Here is a 23,201-nt window from a genome sequence, read left to right on the forward strand (position 1 = left end):
CTAAAGCTCTACAACATGTTATTTCTGAATTTTAATTTATGAATTGATTTCTGGCGTGACAGGAAATCACTGCACATAAATGCGTGACCCGTATCATGGGTACCTACTTTTTTGACACGCGTCATTCGCGTACCTACCTCCGATATATTGTCTAAAAACTGTCAAACTACAACTCATAATTTTTTCTTGCCGTTTAAGGCAGACGGCCCATCTGGTGAGTGGTTACCGTCGCTCATGGGCGTTAGCAATACCAGGGGCCTAGCCAAGTTGCTGCCCGCCGCCGAGTAGGTACTCTCTGCAAGCCTCGTTTGAAGAAGGACATGTCATACGGCCCGGGCCCGAGAAACGCCGGGGGAGGGGTTTCATTCCAGACCCGAATAATACGTGGCAAAAAATATCTCTGTAAATACACTGTATGAACGCTGAGTGCCAGATATTAAGAGCTCTGCTCCGATGCTAGGAGGTGTAAATTGCTCTACATTAACAATTTACAATAATTATTTAGTTGTCATTCATAAACAAAAAAGCCTTGTCTTCATAAGTTGAAGACAGGGCCTTTTCCTCAGCACAGGTTCCGGGGTAGAATGTTGCTATATAAAAAAATACTATGATTTTAGTAGGATTTTAGAGCGACTTCGTTTTTGATGTGAAACATCTATAGCGTCGGGTCAGATCGACTGTTGGTGTAGCGCCATATTTTCACGATATGTCATAGTATGTAGCATGAATGTATGTAGTAAGTACTATGTATGTAGTGATATGTATGTCAGTAGTAGGATTCATCTAATAAAGTGTGGTGACCCGTGATGATTGATTTTTTTTTAATTTTTTTCTCTCAAAACGATAAGTTTATTTAACATATTCTTGTCATTTAATATTGCTCTAAGCGAGCCCAATTTCTGGAAGACATTGGCCTTATTTTAAAGACAGACATAAGTCTATAATTTTGTAACATTTCATTATGCGGTATCTGCAGTCGTTCTTTCATGTAATAGTTCTTAACGTAAACTGAACAGTACTATTATCTGGTCCATCCTAGTCTATTATTATTTATATAATCCAGAAATTTTGTCACCATAGCCGAACTCATTGTAGCCAATTTTTTTATTTCTAAATTTCATTGTTGGACATAAAAAGGTTCTAAATTTAAACACAACTAATTTGTCATCTGTCAAGAATATTTCTACTATTAGTAGTTATATTTTGTTTGATTGCAGACAACCCGTTTGGCTAACTTCGCACTTCACTATTCTCCGTTCGTGCAAGTTCGTGTCGCTTCTGTCCATCAGGGACTTTGCGACGTAAGCGGGTGTGTGCGAAAGTATGAAGTGAAATCGTATCTAAAAGTGTGTGATGTTTAGTGTTAGTTTATATTGTGCTAAAACATAAAAATGAGTGTGAACGGTTAAGCGTGTTTGCTACTTATCAATCTGAAGACATTGTACACTCGTGTATGTACTCGTAACATTCTGTTTAACTGTTTCAAAATGGCTGTGTTTTGAAGGCCCCTTTGTCCGCTTTCGTGTCTTCTTTCAGCATGATAGTGGGATCAATCAGCAAAAAAATTAACTTGGAAAGGTGAGCGTGGACCCTAATGTGAATTGGCGTGATTAGTGTAAAAATACTTAGTGGAAAATTACTGGTTGTCGCAGTTCTGCGTCGGTTGGTTGCTTTCTAGCGGGCGAGCGATACAAAACGATTGCCTGTGTACCAACGAACGTGTGAGTTTCTAATAACCATTTTGTGTAGTCGTTTATAAACTGATAAGGCAGCTGCAACTTATCAACGTAGGCTGCTGTCTACGTAGTGAGTTCTCAGAGTTAAACGCACGAGGTAAACATATGACTTATGAGAAACAATATGCATGTTCTTCTAATTGGAATTAATTTAAAAGTTTTAGTATCTGGGTAATGTTTTGAAATACTTTTCGATACAAAAAACTAGGTATTTTAGATTTAGTTATCTTTTAAATTCTAATTGTTTTACTGTAAAAATTGTACTAGCAAATTGTAAACAGTAAAACTAAAATAATAATAAAATTAAAAATAAGAATGCAATACTGAAAATATCAATTAGCCAATTGAAAATTCAACAATATAGTCATATTGTATGCTGTTATTTCTCTTTTCCTGTTATTAGGTTAATGAAATTACTTAAAAAGGAATACTATATTTTCCTTCTGAAAAGTATTCTACGTTTTTGAATACTTAGAGAGGAGTTTATTTCTCAATTAAAAATCACTAATAACTGCTCATATTTTTCTATTGTTTTTCCATTACCACTGTGGCCGCCCCGAGCTCCACCTCATCATAAATGCTCACAATGATCAATCAACATTAGGAATCACAACCTCCTGTAAAGAACTTCAAATTCTATTTGAAGATATAAAGATAAAAAGTGAAAAATAATTAATTTCAAAGCCTGATGGTACAGTACAAGAATAATTTCATAAAATGTTGGAAACACAGTGTGGATGACGATGTGAACCACCATAATTTATTATGAAATTGTGAAACCTTTTGAATTAATTAAATTCTAACAGTAAAATTTAAACTAACTTGTCTAACTAACTTTATCACCATTTACTTAATGATTAATTTCAATTTTTAAAGTTTCCATCATATCGTTTGTGGGAATTTACCTGTAACCTATAAAATCTGAGTCTATAACATACAACAATATTGAAATGATGTTCTATATTATGTACAATGTCTTTTGTTATTAACATTTTAAAAATTATTTTAGATGATATGAGATTTGCTATAATTGATTACGTTCAGGTTTGGTGTAGTGATAATCCATGAAGGGTGGTTGGCAAGAGCTGGATGAGGGAAACAGGCACTCTATGGTGTGCAATTGGAGAAGCCTATGTCCAGCGGTGGATTCCTATGGACTAGGCTGATGATGATGGTATTACTGATAAATATTTTCTTATATTAAGAAACAGATTCCTAAATATTAAAACTACCAATTTTTTTTATAAAATGCAATTGAATGAGCAGAGACAAAAAAATGGTGGTAGGACCTCTTGTGAGTCTGCACAGGTAGGTACCACTGCCCCACTTATTTCTGCCGTGAAGCAGTAATGCGTTTCGGTTTGAAGGGTGGGGCAGCCGTTGTGACTATACTGAAACCTTAGAACTTATATCTCAAGATGTGTGGCGCATTTACGTTGTAGATGTCTATGGGCTTTCAGTAACCACTTAACACCAGGTGGGCTGTGAGCTCGTCCACACGTCTAAGCAATAAAAATCAGGTAATCAGCCCGGAAATGACTACTAAAACAATGCTCAATTTTAAATAACCGAAACCAATCATGAAAATGTTGATATAAATTATGTGATTAAACTAGATTTGTACAATCAATACTTTGCGGTAGGCAGCGGCTTGGCTCTGCCCCTGGCATTGCTGAAGTCCATGGGCGACGGTAACCACTCGCCATCAGGTGGGCCGTATGCTTGTCTGCCTGCAAGGGCAATAAAAAAAAATCAAGGTTCCTATATCTGTTCTGTTAATGTGGGCTGCTATAGAAAAATATGTAAATTAAATATGGAATATGAAAATACCAGCATTATTCCTATTGTAGCGGGCTTAGCTTAGTACAGTCTGTATAGACTCGTCACACAATAAACAGGTTGCAAACTGTCGTGTCTTGCTTATAATTATTAACAAGACACACATACTGTACTAAGCTAAGCCCGCTACACTATGAATATTTATCTGAATCCAGAAAATGTGGACAAAACTTGACATTAAATTTAAGTCTATCCCATGGCCTAAAGGATAAGACTCTCAGTGCATTGTAGTGCTATGTGACTGTTCGAATTCGAATCTCGATGACAGGTACTAATTTTTCCAACGAAATACGTACTCGACAAATATTCACGAATTACTTCCACTGTGAAAGAATGAATTTTAATAAAATAAAAAAACCCGAAAAAAAAAATCTGCGTAACAACTGATGGTTATTGCGTATTGTGAGCTCAGGCGCGTACGTACCACCACCCGCCCCACGCATTTCTGCCGTAAAGCTGTAAATGCGCTTCGGTTTGAAGGGTGGGGAAGTCTGTAAAACTGAAACTTAGAATTCATTCATATTGGTGGTAGGACCTCTTGAGAGTCCGCGCGGGTAGGTAGGTACCACCACCCTGCCTATTTCTGCCGTGAAGCAGTAATACGTTTCGGTTTTGAAGGGTGGGGCAGCCGTTGTAACTATACTTTGGCGCATTTACGTTGTGGATGTCTATGGGCTCCAGTAACCACTTAACACCAGGTGGGCTGTGAGCTCGTCCACCCATATAAGCAATAAAAAAAAACATGTTCTAACGTAGGTGGCATTTACGTTGTTGATGTCTATGGGCTCTGGTAACCACAACACTGAGTGTTGAAGAGAAAGAATTACACTTAAACATGTAATTAAGTTAGTATCATCATGACAATTCAGTATGGAGATAACTTTAGAAAATATTTGCCTAATTACGCCAGCTAAAACCTAGTATCGACCAAAAAGAGAATGCTTGATCGATAAATACTGGTATCTATCTAGGTGTGTTCGTGAAATGGGGGTACCGTTACTTGCCGCGTACAATAGAGCGACATCTGAAATGCATAACGGCAACGTTCATTGTGTTGTGCTCACGCACGTAACTGCATTACTGAAAACGATATTCTGCTACAACTCCATTGTGTGCTTCTACGAAGGATCGAACGAACCACGAATCGTTTGGTTGGCGGCGCTGGAAACTCAATGCACAATATTAGTATTACATGGAAGTTTCGAATATAGATAACGGAATCATACGATGACATCGGATTTGATCGAGTAGATTTTGTTTTTCTATGTGGACAATGAATTAATCTTTCTTTTTTATGTTTGAGAGATTACTGGTGGTCCGGAGGCCTTTCCAGTTTTACTAGAACAGGTGGACGAGCAAGGGCTCAGCCAGGAAGGGTAGGATTTGCTAACAGCTACAGAAACAATCTATGAACGCCCTGAAGTAATAAGATTATCTTTATTCGATTTAGGCAAACATGGAATGCGGTACGAGCACGACAACTCCTGTCTTTCTGACCAGACCCGTTCTAGTTTATTTGTATGTAAAAAAAAATGGATGACCAATCATGAAACAAAAATTATCCCTCAAGCAAATTTTAAGTAAACAGATTATGATTAAGTTTTTGGTATTTATTTACTACATAGACAAACTAGAAATATAAACGGTATATATAAAGATGAGTCTAACTCACTCGTGACTGTTCTTCCAATGAACCTAATAAAGTATAATAGGATTTAAATGCGAAGTAAAAGTATACAGAATAACAACATCGTACATACTACATACATATTAATAGAAAAAATACAAGACTTTAAGATGATGACCTTTATTTATACAATTGTAAAATTTTGTTTTGTATGAAATCCCCTGATTAACAACACTACATACACTAGTAATCTTAGGACGTTAAATCTAACAGGGAAGACTATCTTCAAGCAATATTAAGCCACATAGACGATTCCTATGTTATCATGATTTTACAAACATGTACTGTTGAATATAAATATAAAACAACTCTAGATTCCTCCATTATGATAGGGATTGTTGCCTTTTTCGCGTTATCGTGTATCGTTAATTCGAGACAAGAAAGTGCCGTACAGTATATCTTGTTTATAATAATAACCATGTTGTGATTCTTTATTTCTGTCGTCTCGTTTGGACGTCACGTTTTAAACATAACTCATACGATTTACGGCTGTGCTGTAATTACGCTGAAATTACATGTTTGTTCAAAGTACCTCTGCTCTTCTTTTGTTTTCAATTGGCCTTTCTCCAGAGTTGACGTAGATTGTGGATAAAATTGGATGTTTTTTTTTGTTTGTTACATCCCATTTCCAATGCTAGTCTTTTTATTTATTGCACGTTCGATTTTTTATTCGGTCACTATGAAAGTATGAACTATGTCCTGTCATCGTGATGCTATCTTATCTAACAATCTGTAGAAGGCGCAGTAAAACATAGGAATGTTCGTCACATAATAAACTCGTACATAACATTTGACAATTGCATGCGAATACCAAAGATCACTAACAAAGAGCTGTGGAGGATCACTAAGCAGACACCAATGGAGAGGGAGATCCTTACGCGGAAGTGGCATTGGATTGGTCACACTTTGAGAAAACCCGATACCTACCTATCAAAGAGAGCACTGACCTGGAAAGTGTCTGGCAAAAGGAAGAGAGGTCGCCCCAGAACAACTTGGCGTCGCTCGGTGGAGCAGGAGCTAGTGGTCTTGGGCATGACGTGGGAGGAGCTAGAACAGACTGCCCAAGACCGATATAAATGGAAAAATTTGATTCGAGCCCTACACCCCAGCAGAGGTTAATAGGAAAGAATGATGATGATGATGATGATGATGCGAATACCATGTTCTTTTCTATATGAAAACTTTGATTTAATAGGATAAATCATGTCTAGGTATATAAAGCAATCGATAGTTTCACCCACGTATTCGGTTTTAGAAAGTCTACGTAGAGCGATATTTACGGTTTTCAGAGGTAAATGATAATCGATATCGTAGTTTTGTAGATAGATTAAGTACTGTTAAAAATAAATGAGAAAATCTATTTAAAACATAAACTTTTATATTTTTTCGATGCCTCCAATGAACACTACGCTAACTTCAAATTCGTAGATTTACAGGAGGAGCGTTTAAACGAAAAAAGTTGATAAAATCTTTATTATTGCAGATATATTTATGGTTTTTTTTTGTGTAACTGGCTGATTCACTCTTGCTTCGAACCCCATCAATAATGATGAATTGTAATACTTTTAACATAGTGAAGCGATTTGCGTGGAAAACCAAAATTTCAAAATTTTGAGTTAGAGTAGTGTTCATTGGATGTATCGTTTTTGTTACACCCTGAAGATTCTATTTTATTCGTGATTTAGTCGGTGCATATACAAAAGTCAAAAAATCTGTAAGTTTTTCCTTATAATCTCACTCGTGCTAAATCAGATCATCCTTGGTTGTTTGTCGGGTTATAAGAATTTAATTTCAAGAGAAATACACTTTACGTTTTCATAAATGTGTCAGCTGTGTGTATAAATACACGTTTAAAAACATTACATCCTTTCGACACTGATAGAAGTATGTGATTAGGTACATTCTCTGCTAAGAACACACTGGCTGACAAAACAAGTTAGATACTTGTTGGCTTTTGATCTGTCTGACAATAGCATTTCTTGGAATTGGCATTGGATGGATGAGCGATAAGAATGACTGGTTGGGTTGTTTTATGGTAAATAGTTGGGTATATCGATACTAAAGTTGGATGATGAGAAATTCATTGTAGTAATAGCTTGAGGTGCCCGGATTCCATACACAATATGCTCCAATAAGATTTAATATAATTTGGTAAAATACATTATTAAAAATACATTAATTTTTCAATGTTAATCACTATTGACGTAATTTACACAGTTGCTGATGCCTTTCATTTTATCACGGTCGTGTTCTTAGATAATATCGGTGAAAACACTTTGTTTTTTTTTCCAAGCTATCAAGTACGGTGAAGGTAAATGAGTAATAATGTACAATTATATACGTAAGCTAAAAATGCACGTTCAGTTATCAAAGAAGTATATAGGTAGAAAAATATTTACTTTTCGATCCAGAGGTTAGGTTTTTTGAAAGATTAAATCCGTTCAAATTGCAAATAGTGTGTGTAAAGACCAAACGAAATTATAGTTAAATCTATTTTTCCCTCAACAACAACTTCAACACTCGTGATCATTAAAAATTTCAATAACCTATATGAGTCGACTAGTATCAAAGCCGGCAATGTGACTTTTGGACAATTATTGGTAAATCAGAAAAATGAATTATTGACTTTGTATTCCATTGGCAGCCACAAAACTCTTCTGAACGACATCTTAGATAAATAACAGGTTAAGTATTAACCTTTATTTAATGCAGGTTTTGAACCGTATTCTTTGAAGGAGACGATTATATTCAAATCAATCTGTATTGACATATCAATAACATTTTTTTGATCAAATGCACAGATTGCCACCTTTGATAATAGACCACTCAAGATATTTACATGTACAACGTACTCTTATTAAATTGAAAACATTTCGTAACACCGTTACCAGTTATACAAAATGGGCCGTCGTTAAATTTCTCCTCTAACATGGAAAACTTTTAAGCGTTTATCAAACGAGTTACCTAGTTTAATTAACGCGATGTGAAATCTACCCTGCGACATGTTTACAAGTTTGTGATTGTAGTTGTACGTCCCGGCTCGCCCCACCGGGAAGTTGTTCGTATCGGAGAATATCATCATCAGAGACTTTTTTTTTATTACTTATATGGGTGGAAGAGCTCACGGCCCACCTGGTGTTAAGTGGTTACTGGAGCCCATAGACACCTACAACGTAAATGCGCCACCCACCTTGAGATATAAGTTCTAAGGTCTCAAGTATAGTTACAACGGCTGCCCCACCCTTCAAACCGAAACGCATTACTGCTTCACGGCAGAAATGAGCAGGGCGGTGGTACCTACCCGCGCGGACTCACAAGAGGTCCTACCACCACTAAAAAACTGGTGGGTTTACAGAAACAAACAGACTCTTATAAAACTAGATTATGTATTTCGTGGTTTGCTTGTAGTAAGCAGTGTGTTTCATAATTTGTGAAGAGTGTTATACTATACAAGTTTTAAAATGAAGATAAACTAACGAACGGTTCATAAACGCTACACTGGTTGTTTGTTCATGAATTAATTATTCAGTACGTAAAAAAAAACATTATAAAATAAATTCTCGCCAGTTGCGTGCAATGAACTGTAATTTGTATAGTAATAAACCTAGTCTTAAAGTACATACCGAGCTTACTTTAGTCAGTGCTAAAAAAGAATTTTACAATAGCCTGCAACAATAGGATGTTTTTGTATCGTTCACACAGTTAATGTATTCTGCTGCTGGTAGGAGGTATTGTGGCTAGGTCACGCTCTTGTGGGCGCCACCATCCTGCCTATTTCTGAAGTGAAGCAGTCATGCCTCCCAGTTCGAGGGTCATGACTTCGATTTTTTTTTCCTACCTAAGCTGAGAGCCTTGAGAAGCGTAACCTTAACTAGTAGATGAGCTCACGGGGCTCAAACCTGACGACGTTGCTAACACGAACCCTAGCAAGAGCCGTGCTTCGTCGAATCTACCACCGGATCGGAAACGCGATCCACTGAGAAGATCCGGCGAGAAACTCAGTGGGATTTGTCTGAGGGGACTTCGATTTCATATCACTTAGCACTAGGGACTCGTTTTTTATTTTTTTTTATCATTGAAGGATTACTTGTGGCCCGGAGGCCTTTCCAGTTTCACCAGGACAGGTGGGCGAGCAAAGGCTCAGCCAGGAGGGGTGGGATTTGCTAACAGCTACCCGAGCGCCTCCGAAGGAGACCTAACAGCTCAAGAGCAGCTGCTTCGCGAATGAATCTACTACCGGATCGGAATCGCGACCGCTGAGAAGATCCGGCGAGAAACTCAGCGAGCTGATTCATGGGCTAGACTAGGGACTCGTATAGAAATAAGAAATATGTAAGTAGTTGAGACATCGGAAATTGTCAGATAATTATCAGTACATGATGGTTGCAACTCGACAAGCGCAGGTAAGTAAAGTATGAACAGCTCATTTGCGTAGCTACTCGCCGTTGACCTGGTTGAACCAGTAGGTACATGTGAGTGCCAATGCTGGCCAACATGTACATATTTGAAATCAGTTGCTACAACTCTGCATCTGTCACGACTCGTTTTTGAATTGTGTCGATGTGAAAATATGGACTGGATTGATGCTTACGCTAATTGAATATGCAATTGAAAAGGGCATATGTCGCATATTTTGTCAAATACGTTTTTTCATATACATGTAGTTTTGAGGCTTACCTACACCCATTTTATAATAATTCCAGTAGCTAATTAACACTAAAATATATCTCAAAAGTTAATATTTTCAATTATACACTGCTTTAGAAAATATTCAGTTTTTTTTTCATCTCCTGAACATTTTACATTTTCAGAGATGTGCCCTTTTCGAAATTGCATATTCAATTACATTCGCGTCGACTTACCCTTGGCCAATTATTTACCGAATTATCCATAAAGTAGCAAGCGTTTAATATCAAAATAACTATTTTATCTTCGAATAACTGACGTTTTTTGTATTAAATCGATTTAGAACGATCACAAGCCGTAATACTAATTATTTACACCGTGTAATGGTTGTATTTATTGCGTCAAGTTGTACGTATTTTAATGTAAGTAAAAATTTTACTAAAAAGGCTTCCCAAAGGAGACTTACACTTTTACGGTACTTTGTACTAGTAACAATATTATTATTATACTATTATTAATACTACAATAAAGTGATATCAATTATTGGAATTTGTTATTAAATCGTCGATGATAAGTTAGCGCAAAATGTAGGAAATTTACTAAAAGTGGCGTAAAATCTTTTAGGCTAAAATTATTTAAAAAGAGATAAGGTAAGTTTGTCAAAGATACAATACAGTTCGATGACATCTATTTAAAACAGTAAAAAAGTACAATAAATAAGAAAAAAATGCCGCTCCAAGTATCTAATCTATTCTATGATTAATTAATATATTAATCTCTATAATCTATCTATTAATTTATCTAAAAATAGATTTTTTTTAACGTCAGCGGTTTTCGAAAAACCTTCAAAAACTCATTAACAAAAAAAAACGATAGCGAGAAAATTAGAGATAATCCGTGCTTGTCACAGAAAGAGAGAAAAAAAATGATACTTTAAAAACAAAAACCTAACAGGATGTTTCAATGGAATTTCATTATTCTAATATTTAAAGGTCAAAAACTAAATAAATGCTAAAATAGCAAACCCAACAAGCAATTCTTATTTTTTTTTTTTATCCTTTTGATACTAATCGAGATATTAGAGCGGAGGTAAAACATTATTGTTGTAAATTGTGTTAAAGTTAGCTTTTTATTTTTCCTTACTATATTCAATACATTTTGATTCGAATAGCATATTTTGAACAATTAGGTTTAATGCTTGTCTATCTAATTTGTCTACCAAAATAAGCAAATACAATTGAAAAACAACACTCTGTTTACTTTACGAAATTACATGTTTTGTCTACGCTAGTACTTGTAAATTCTAGTTGAATTTGTATGATTCGAAATATTATTCAAATACAAATAATGTGGTCTTACATTACATTACTCTGTTACCTTATAACACTGACTGAGTGAAACCCTGCGAATGTACCCAGATTTTATTATGATAAGCGGATTTTGTATTCAACCGAGACTGTCTCAAGGCGAATCGGATTTCTTTGTATGTTCAGATCATTTTACCAGAGTCATATTTCGTTGTCTTTCAAGTTTATATAGAAAAACGCACTCACTAACAATTTATTCAACCTTAGAATCGAATACATACGCATTTTTCATATTATATTTTACACTAGGTATTGTTCAGCACTACCACAATCTTGGTCAGTTTTCAAGTTATTTGTTCCATTGAACAGGTATTTTTATATAAATATCATAAATAAAGTTTTTTTTCCATTCTATTCCAACATGAAACAAATTAATGTCATCATTAAATATAATCAGTTTTAAACTTGGCTCGTACCATCGTGTTTCCCGAGCGCTATGACATGTCCTTCTTCAAACGAGGCTTGTGGGAGTATTAAGCGGTAGGCAGCGGCTTGGCTCGACCCCTGGCATTGCTGAAGTCCACGGGCGACGGTAACCAGTCACCATCAGGTTGACCGTGTGCTCTCGTCTGCCTACAAGGGCAATATAAAAAAATTATCAAGCGCTCTATATACATATAATTAATATCATCATCATCATCATCATCATCAACAGCCCACAGTCGTCCACTGCTGGACATAGGCCACTCCCAATCCACACCACTGAGCCCGGTCTGCGGCTCTCCTCATCCACTTCTTGCCGGCCACCGTGCGGAGGTCATCCCACCATCTAGCCAGGGGGCGTCCCACGTTACGTCTTCCGCTGCGCGGTCTCCACTCGAGAACCCATCTGCTCCAGCGATCGTCAGTCCTACGGCATATATGGCCAGCCCACTGCCACTTCAGCTTGCTGATTCTTTGAGCTATGTCAATGACTTTAGTTCTCTGTCGAATAATCTCATTCCGGATTTTATCCTTCAGAGAAACTCCGAGCAATATAATTTACATAAAAATTTGACAAGAAATTTAACTAAAATATTTTTCTGCTTCTTCGGGTCATATTACCGGAAAGGAGACGTGTTTCAATGCAATCGTGGTGTCCGCTTGACGAAATGAAAACTCGATTTTTACGACGCTCTCTGTGAAATTGCTTCGGCGTAAAGACGCCAAATATTAAAATTGGACGGCGCTCTTGTTAATTCTAGGCGTTTCTTGTCACATTTCTGAATATTTAAAACATCTTGATGAATTGCCAGAGAGATATCCGTGAGATGTAATAGGTTTTTTTTTAATGAACTGGTTTGCGTATGATGATAAAATGGTATGCATCTTTTGGGTTCCACTTGCTTTTGAAGCACCTAAAATTTAATGGGGTAATACTGGAAAGAAACATAGAATTGAAAATTTCAGATTACGAATTCGAAACATAAAAATATTTTTTGATTCTTCATCGTGAACAATAATGTGATGGATATGTAATTCAATTTAAAATAAATGTATTGAATCGCTACCATTCACTCGCTCTTTTGCTTAGATGGTTGGACGAGCTCACAGTCCACCTGGTGTTAAGTGGTTACTGGAGCCCATAGAAATGTACAATGTAAATGCGCCACCCAACTTGAGGTATAAGTTCTAAGGTCTCAGTATAGTTACAACGGCTGCCCCACCCTTCAAACCGAAACGCATTACTGCTTCACGTCAGAAATAGGCAGGGTAGTGGTACCTACCCGCGCGGACTCACAAGAGTTCCTACCACCAGTAAAAAGTATGTAAATTATGTATTCGAGTACGCATTTAAATTCGATAAAGTTTTGAGTTTGGCACTCCTAGTAAAACGGACTTTTTAATAATAATTGAACTGAAGAAATTGAATTGTGTATGTATATAGTCTGATATATTATGTATTAGTGTTTTTATTTATTATTGTTACTATTATGGTTATTGTGTACTGTATCAATAATTAAATTGATTAGATTGTACTTTTCTAACCACCTATGTAAAGCTCATCCTCTTTAAGAACTGTTAGCTGGTAGATAACTCAACTGTTGAGTTAAGCTCGCCATTTTTATAACTTTTCGCAATTATTATATTGTATTAATTGTGTGAGTACAATAAAGAAGGAAGATTCGTGATGTTACCCGGAAACAATCCACTTCGTCTGTAGATTTCTAAGTATTACATACATTGTCGAGTGATATTTCAAGAGGTCGTACCACCAGTAAAAATGTATATGTGTATTGTTTTGTTTCAGGGAATGCATGTCATGTACTCGGAGCCGTCGGCGCAGTTTCGCAACAATCAAGCCCCGAACACACTGCCCGAGTACCAGCCGGTCGTGTCGCCGGCTCGCCAGCCCGCCAAGAAGCGACGAGTACTGAGCCCCTCGCAACATCTGTATAATCACCAGCAGCACTCCCTGGAGGACAACGCCGGCTACAAGGTAACCTGCATACGTACACACATGTACAATCTCAAATATATATTTTTAAATCTATATATATAAAAATGAATTGCTGTTCGTTAGTCTCGCTAAAACTCGAGGACGGTTGGACCGATTTGGTTAATTTTGGTCTTGAATTATTTGTGGAAGTCCAGAGAAGGCTTAAAAGGTAGATAAATATGAAAATGCTCGGAATTAAATTAAAATAACAATTTTGATTTTCCTTTAACGTGTCCCCCGTCGGACGGATTCCTTTTGTTTGTTTTAAGTTTATTTTATACAAAAGCTTAGGTCTTTTATTTACCGATTGAGGCACTACGAAGTCTGCCGGGTCAGCTAGTATTCAATAAAATGTATTTATTAACCGGGACGCATATTGTACGTCCGTGCCTGTACTAGCTCACCAAAAAGCCAGTGCGCCAAATATTCTGGGGGAGATGAAGGCTCTGTTGGCTCGGTTGGCTCGGGCATGTAGTGCGTATGGATCAGGATCGGGCTGTAAATGGAGTCTACCGGAGGCAGGCCCAAGTACCGCTGGTCTGACGCTGTGGAAGGAAATTTACGTGAGCTCCCAAGTGTCGGACTGGCAAGGTGTTGCGTAGCGCCGGGATGAATGGCAAAGTTTATTGTCGGAGGCCAGTACCCATTTCGGGGTCGTAGCGCCAGCGCATTAGTAGTAGTAGTAGTGCCTGTACTGTATGAATCACTATCTCTGTCTAACGCCAACCCTGGATGAGGATTAACGATCTTCCAGGTTTTCTAAAGTGAGCTGGAACTGATACAAGCACAATCCACAGTGAGGGTTCAGATGCGTGTTGTAAATTTTGCGGATACGCAAATAAATAGTACTAGAACTTGGGTACTTGGGTAGTTGGGAACTTGGCGGCTGATCTGAGTATTTAATCTGATGGCTAGCTGTTAACACTAGAAATATACAATTACTTTCTGTATTTCCGTAAATATGTGTGGTAGTATAAGAATATAACCGTAATGGCAAAGCAAAAGATAAGTTCCTTACTTTAAGACTTCTGATAAAAAATATACCGAATAACAAAACAAAAATAAAGCTTTTGATCTATTTATAAATGAAAAACGATGTTGAAAGGTTAGTTATAAAGTTTTTAAATTTTGTGCTCTTAACTCAATAAACATTTAAATGTTTCCTGCATCAGGTTCCTTTATGGGTTTATTAATTAGTAACTAGTTTCATCACACGCAATTGATTTATATTCTGAAAATACCCAATTAAAGACGCGAGACTGCATTCTTATTTAATTTATAATACTAAAATTTTAAAATATACATAAGGTGTTTGAATAATATTATTTTAATCTTAATTTTATTTTAAATAATACAACATATGGCACCTTTTCTAAACAGACTGACGCTCTTTGTATAGAAATACGAAAAAAAAACTCATAGGTTGAGGACGTATATAAACGTAACATAAATTAAATAAATAAAAAATTATTAACAGCATCTTTAATGCAAGACTGTAGATTTTTTTATTAATAAAACAGAGCGAATACATCCAACTGAGTAGTTTTTTTTACCAGGTTTGATACAATAAGTAAAATTAGAGAGAGAGAGAGAGAGAGAGAGAGAGAGAGAGAGAGAGAGAGAATACACTTTATTGCACACCAAAACACAATATACATTCAAAAACCATCAAGAAAAGCAGATAAATTTGTACAATAGGCGGTCTTATCGCTAAAAGCGATCTCTTCCAGACAACCGTTTAATTTATAGAAATTCTGGAAAATATAAAAAAATATAGCAGGTATGTTGCGGTGTACCATAGATAATACATATTAAACAAAATATATACCAAAACAAAATAAATATATAAAATTAAGCAGTAGCCCAAGCATGAGGTGTATAAATTTTTTTGACTAAATGAAAGAAAAGAACAAAAAATATTTTAGATATCTGAGTACACTATTGTGTGTGTACCTCGCGATTTTGCATCAAGTTTATCGCCTCTATGTAGGTATATCGCTATAACGATATGATGAACATCGATATATCAACTCGATAATAATAAAAAAAACGTGATTTAAAGGAGAGTTATTTTAAACTTAATTTTGCGTGACGCACGTAACCGAGATTGAGAGCTGATGAATATGTAATCATGTCAACACTGTCGCTTATAAAAGGGAGCGGTTCGATAGCGAATGAAACATGTATTTTTATGCAAATCGTTCAGAGATTACTTTTGCAGTAGAACTCAAAACTTAAAACGTTTTTAAATAAAGTTGTAAAGAACTCTTCCCAGGAATTGGACATAAAGAAATGCATCACAGGTTATATATATATATTTTTTTTTTTTATTGCTTAGATGAGTGGAGGAGCTCACAGCCCACCTGGTGTTAAGTGGTTACTGATGTTAAGTGGTTACTGGAGCCCATAGACATCTACGACGTAAATGCGCCACCCACCTTGAGATATCAGTTCTAAGGTCTCAATTATAGTTACAACGGCTGTCTCCCACCCTTCAAACCGAAACGCATTACTGCTTCATGGCAGAAATAGGCAGGGTGGTGGTACCTACCCACGCGGACCCGGGTACAAGAGGTCCTACCACCAGTAATCTAAAAGTCATGATCGATTTTATTTGAAATTCTAATAGTTGTTTTAAGTTTCATGAAAGGAAGTTCGCTCTTGAAAGCCTATAAGTTTTTAGTAACGAACAGGCTTGAGTAAATCCAATACAGCATCTGTCGTGGGATGGACTTGTACCGTTAGCAACATCTGGGGCACTTTTGAAAGTAGCCAGCGGTACGGGCTGCCAGTGCCGTCGGCGCGACAAAACCGAAATTGGAGTTTAGTGCAGTCCTTATCGTGCGGCTTTATTGAAACGGCCGGATATCAGTTTACACGATACCCGGTTTTGATAGACAGCGTATGTTGATTTATAATTTTTCTTTTTTTTTTGCGATACTTTATTTCGTAAGCAATCGCAAACTGCATGGTGGCGGTGAACGGAAACAATTGTTCTTGAAGAGTTTAAAATGTTAGATTTTAAATTATTGTTCCATTCTAACAATACTACACAATACGGTCTAGGGATTTGTGTGAATGAGGTTATTGCGAAATTAGCTTTCGTTCACTTGCCTTTGTTTGTTAGTAGTTTTAATGATATATTTTTCAGGAAAAAAGGAAATCTTTGCATGTTTGATGTGTATCGAACGAAAAATGATGCAATGTCCAAAAATGTTCATATTTAATTATCAAAATTAAAAAAATGGTTATGGGAAAAGTTATGGAAAATTCTCACCTTAGGTAGGCAGCGGCTTGGCTCTGCCCCTGGCATTGCTGAAGTCCATGGGCGACGGTAACCACTCACCATCAGGTGGGCCGTATGCCCATCTGCCTATAAAGGCAATAAAAAAAAAAAAAAAAAACCTGACTCCCATAGCCATAGTCATAGCTAATTGGAAAAAAGTATCTATCTAGCTTTGAAAATAGTTGAACGAAGATTCTAAAATAGTCTAAGAAACGAACAAAACATGAACAGGTTTGAATAAAATATGTGAGCGAAAAATATCGAGGTCTCGCTAAAATTTAATATTGTGTTAATAATAACACACTAAATAGTTCTGGTACGACAATCTTACGACTACGTTTTTTAATAATATGTTTTTTAATAATACTACAGATCCTTCAGTGCGTGCGCTCTTCGATATTTCTAGGCATCTTCGTGTAAATACCGCCACCCTATCTTGCAACGTGAGGTCGATGACTCAATTCTACTATGTAATGGCTGTCTCACCCTTCAAACTGGGATACATGCCTGTTTTGAGGCAGAAATAATCGGGTGTGGTGTACTAACTCACGCCCTGTCACTAGTAGTAATTACGCTTTATACGTTTTAATTTTTATTACTCGGTGTTATATATCTTCATCGCGGAAGTCGTTGGTAAACACGTGTTAGGTACGTATTTTATACGTAATGGTAACCCGGCATAGGTTACTTACTGGTGCTAAGACCTCTGGTGAGTCCGCGCGTGTAAGTACCACCGCCCTGCCTATTTCTGCCGTGAAGCAGTTATGCGTTTCGGTTTGAAGTGTGGGGTAGCCGTTGTAACTATACTGACACCTTAGGACTCATATCTCAAGGTGTCACTTAACACCAGGTGGACTGTGAGCTCGTCCACCCAACTAAATAGGCGACGGACGCTTAAATGATATCCGATTTTACTATTTTCAGACCGAACCCTCACTTATTTCGCTACATAGTCGGTAAACTTGTTTCCTTTGCAAAATACAAGTTGATAGAATACGGCGGAATAATGTTTACGCAAGCGTCGCGACGACGTCGGCTGATACACGTGGCGTCTCCGCAGCCGCGTGACGGTACAACGTGACGCGTTCGGGACAGGGGGGAACGCGTGTCGGGAATAACTGAACTCAATACAATGTCACCTTCGTACCGAGAATGTCTTGAATTATGTATTGTGTTTCCATTTAGGTACGCAGCGGCTTGGCTCTGCCCCTGGCATAGTTGACGTCCATGAGCGACGGTAACCACTTACCATCAGGTGGGCCGTATGCTGGTCTGCCTGCTCGGGCAATAAAAGAAAGAATTTTTTTTATCAAACTTATAACTAGCTACGTTCGTTGTTATGCAGATAAAGTATTATCCTGCGTATGTATATTACGTAAAAAAAAAAAACTATCGTCATTGAAGCGTGTTTGTTTTACGAGAGGTCAGTGATCGAATGCCGTTGAATCGAAAACATGATACGTCCAGTTCGTGTAAACTAACTATATAGGCAATGTTTCCTCGGCTTCAATTAGTATATTACTGACAAATGTACTGAAAGAAGCGCGGTTGTTGTATTCGTATTTTCGAACTCCCCGTGAACGTTCAAAATTACAAAAAAAAAAAAAAAAGGCTTTAGATTTTGCACCGTATTCACATTGTATTAAGCCACATTTTCACGAGAAACGTGTGTGACGCAACGGATTGTTTACGTGGAACGAGTCCGGTAAGTGTGTACAACATACGTGTGTGCATTTTGCGTGTGTTCATCGCGACGGACGACTCGACGACGCCAACGTTTGCCAAGTCTTGCGCCAAAATTGGCGTCGTGATGATCGTATTAAGGGGGCCCGCGACGTTGTGACTTTTTGGCCTGTAACGAAAGCGGACAGCCGCAATACCGGTATACCTACTCGTATTATTATCTTGTTTTCGTCGATGCCGAACGGATCCGAGTGGGGAGGTTGCTAAGTTAAATTGTTGAAATATAATTTATTTGTGCAAAAAGAAAACAAAAGCGCGCTTAGGAGTCGTTTTCAATTTTGCGGCCAAAAAAGTAACAATTTCATGAATTTAAACTTTCTCGAATTTTCCATTTTGTTGTATTTAGGTGTGTTCAGAATTAAAAAAATGCTTCATCACAATCAAGTCAATCACTCATTTATTAATAATATTTTAGAATATTAATTTATATTTTTCATTTTACGCATTTGATAACGCCAACACGGATGACAATTTAAAAGGAACTTTTTTAAAAAGCTTAGAAATCGTACTTCTTTTGTTTTTAATAATGTTGTACTCGTAATATCCAGTTAGTTTTCCTTTATTATTGTATTATATACTGATTAAATAAGGCGGAATTTCAACACGCATTACTGGAAAAATAGCAAGCAAGTTAGAATTTGAATTTCGAACCAGTGATACGGATGAGATTTGTACTAATGTATACCTAACTCCTAATTTAACAGTATTTACGAATATATAGTTATAGGACCACGTGCCTGTTGTCATGACAACAAATTAACTGTACTTTATAATTACGGTAACGTTAAGGTTATGAGAATTAAATCAAATAACTCGGTTTTGGCCCCAAATTCCAAAACGACTCTTAGAATTAATTTACTTGAAATTTAATAAAAAGTAATTTAAATTTGTATTTGAAAATAAAGAGATGAAACTATTCTAATTGTCCTGGGTCACCTTCGTCTGTCTCCTCATAATTTGGTTGCGTAACTTGACTGTTCTCTAAGGCAAAAGGTCAAGGTGGCTTAAAGATTATTCTTCCAACGAATACATCTGCACGACCCGTAATATATTTTGTTTTCGTTTTGCAATTACATAATTTTAGAGACTTGCTTGTACTGTATTGACTGGCATGACCTTTTCAAAATGTAATTGCTTCGATAGATGTGCTTATATAGATACTTATTAATGGCATAATTTGTAAAATAAGATATCCATAAATCATCAAAAGATCACAATCTCAAGTCACAGTCCCAAGAAAATGTAAAAAAAGCCAAACACGAATTTTGGTCTCTAATATCTGTGTAACGATTTAAAACCTAAAATTCTGGCATCTTATTTTCAGTAGGTTAGGTATTAGTCGCTATACCTTGATAAGGTGGCTAGGTATAAGTTTAAAAAATATATTTTTTAACTATGTTACTAAAGGTATCTTTGATATCTAACACGTGACTAGTATAAAAATAACAAGACATTCATTCGTGTTGTTTAAACATTCCTTGACATCGTTTACAAATCTAGCGAATCGGCTTTTATTTTTCACAATTCAACGCTGCACCGTGTCCGTGCAATTTGAAGATTTCGTGGTGTGATGAGCGAATTGGCACCGACGGACTTTCCGGGTTAGTGACCTAGCGCCGCTCTGTACCCCGCGCCCCGTGTGTTACGTAACCCCCCGCGGTTGCCACACCGACATTGCCAAAGTTGACTCGATCTAGCGTACCTCCTGCACGTCATTCGCGCCTGGTAGTCGCAATGTTACTGCTAAACGACCTGAAACTGCTTTCGTCCATAACAATGACAATAACTGTCGCTTTGTCCACTAGACACGCAACTATGTTGCAAAAATTACTGATTCAGTATCCACAAAAAAACCAGTTCGCTCTATGTCAAACTGATTAATGAGCGTCACAACTTTCACCACGTGCACTGTCGAAAAATGTGACTGTAGTCCGCAAAGCACATTAAACTTTCACGGTAACCGATACGGCCTTTGTGTTCCTATGACCCCATCAATTGGAAACCACCCGTTTGTTGTATAAACATGAGCGTTATTTATTTTTGCCTACCTTTATATAGTATCTTGTAATTAGGCCGTTTTCCATCGCCGTCGACTGCTGCCTATAGTGTGCTCGTTTGTAAGTATGTCGCTTGTAGAGTGCCCTACATACGGTTTATACCTAATAAGACCGAACCCAGTTAATATCTATTTACCAGCATTTATGATTTCTGCAAATTGGAACTAACCAGTGCGCTCTGAAATTATATTTTTTCAAACTGCATGTATACCCCGTTTTATTATTTAAAAATGCTTTTCACAAAAACCGTGGGTATTTTATAATAGATTCAATGAACTTTAAAAAAAAATATCAAAGTTTCATCGTTCGAGTAGATAGAAGGCAAGTTTTAGGTAATTAATTGCATGAAAACTGGTTTAGATTTTTATTGCATTTGAAAACGTCGCTCAATCTTGACTTTCAATGGAAAATGTTTCATCCAAATACTTGATATTTTTATACAATATCGGCATCCGTCAAGTGTCCTTCGTGATATCGACATGAATCGATACGGGTACGTCACTTTATCTCGTTTATCTCATCGGTTTGTTGAGTTGATAGTCCTGGCGGCACATTTAAAATTTAAATCTTTATCGTGTTATCCAGTCCCGATAACTAACCAACGCAAACACATGGCTCAGGTCAGACCAGGGCTACTGGGAATTAGTGAGACGTTCAAATGCTGGTTTTGAGAAAAATACAAGTTCTTGTAAATAAATTGAACGCGGGCAACGAATTATGTTTAGATAATAATTCTCATTGCTTTAGCGTCAGAGCTAAACAAGTGCCATGTGGTAGATGCCAGTCTGCTTGCATTCCAGGATGTTTTGATGCTCGCTCACATTATTACCACATGCAAGACGTGTGGTCACGTACGAACATACGAGTCAGCGAAATAAAATAATAAAATGCGAGAAGTGTTATATAATACGCCATGAACTTCGAAGAGTACTATTTTAGTATTATTGTTATCCATCCTTTTTTTAGATTTTTTTTTATTGCATAGATGAGTGGCCTGGCTCACAGTCCACCTGGTGTTAAGTGGTAACTGGAGCTCATAGACATATACAACGTAAATGGCACCACCCATCTTGAAATATGAGTTCTAAGGTTTAGGTATAGTTACAACGGCTGCCCATCCTTCAAAGCGAAACACCTTACTGCTTCACGGCTGAAATAGACAAGGTGGTGGAAACCTACACGTGCGGACTCACAAGAGGTCCTACCACCAGTAATGATGTTTTTAAGAGAACTAAACTTTACATTAAATTGAATTCAAATACCCATGTTTACGGATGCTATGAATAATCTATATTATATATTATTGTTATTATTGTTTTCATGCTTAAAGCATCTTGTTATGTTCATACTTATACGTCCCCAACAAATTCGTCACGAATACAATGTCCATTTCGAATGGATGCGGCATTGTACCGAAGTATGTATGGCTGTCATTATTTCACGAAATGGTCTGCCGTCCATTCGTATGCTGCTAGACAATGTGTTATCTATTGTGTAAATGCGAACCGTAATGTCAATAATAATGTATGAACATTGCACGTATGTTTGTATACAGTCGTCATGGTGTATTTGCCGCGATGTAGAAAGCATGTTTGTGCTAGATCGTTGGCGAACGAAAATAAAAGGGATGAGTCAATGAAGTAATATGTGCTTTAAGTAGTTCATTTGATGTGTGAATATTATGATTATTCATGTACTTGTCTGTACCACCATAAAGCCACCTTTCATAATCTTTTATCTTCATACTCGCATGTTTGACATCGTCTTCAAAGAATCCTAAACCAAAGTTGAGTTCGCCTTTAATAAAAACTAAGTGGTTTGGGACTTAACAAAACATAGCTTTTGTCATTTGACACCCACTATCAAACACCTACGTTGTCTTTTATCCGAAACCACGTAATATTTATATCCAGTTGTTGTCTTTTTTATTGAGATAAGTATTTTGTTGTGGTCGAAATTGGTTTCGAAAAAAGTCTATGTTTGCTTGATAAAATAAAAGATTGATAAAATGATAAGATAAAAAAATATTCAATCATATATTTATTTTTCAAATGAATAATATGTAATGTATCGAATTTTCTATTAATGGAAATCTCAGGTGATAATGTTGCAATGGATATAATACTGGAGACAGATAATAAAATCCTAGGAAGTTTGACGGCCGGTAGTGAAACTCATGCCAAATCTCTATTCAGCATTATAACAGGACATGCTGTACCGACCCTACATACTGTAGGGTAAGGGAAAGTAGAAGAAAGTAGCACTACCCACGCTGGCTTACCAAAAGCTCAACCACTAATGCCGGTTAGTGATCACAATAAGCTGTTATAAAATACACGAAGATTTTATTCTGGTATCATCATGAACTATAGGCGAGCCGACGGGGCTCAGAAAGAATTTGGTAATAATTGCCCTAGCAAGAGCAGCACAGCAGATCCAGC

The 23,201-nt window shown here is 36.9% G+C and overlaps 1 protein-coding gene across 8 annotated transcripts in view; it reads left to right on the forward strand.

Moving 5' to 3' along the window:
* Positions 1–1,207: 1,207 nt before the first annotated feature.
* Positions 1,208–23,201, forward strand: part of LOC101746970 (homeodomain-interacting protein kinase 2) — a 127,359-nt gene continuing 105,365 nt past the window's right edge. For 3 of the 8 annotated variants that reach the window (XM_038015258.2, XM_062672040.1, XM_038015260.2), the window contains exons 1-2: positions 1,221–1,721; positions 13,486–13,674. In XM_038015258.2, coding sequence (XP_037871186.1) covers positions 13,489–13,674 — 186 coding nt within the window. In that variant the 5' untranslated portion in view covers positions 1,221–1,721; positions 13,486–13,488. Of the gene's footprint in view, positions 1,834–13,485; positions 13,675–23,201 lie in introns of all 8 variants that reach the window. The other 5 variants (XM_062672042.1, XM_062672039.1, XM_062672041.1 and 2 more) reach the window with 3 other exon arrangements.

Source organism: Bombyx mori, chromosome 14 (assembly GCF_030269925.1).
Source record: "Bombyx mori chromosome 14, ASM3026992v2".
NCBI classification, from domain to species: domain Eukaryota; kingdom Metazoa; phylum Arthropoda; class Insecta; order Lepidoptera; family Bombycidae; genus Bombyx; species Bombyx mori.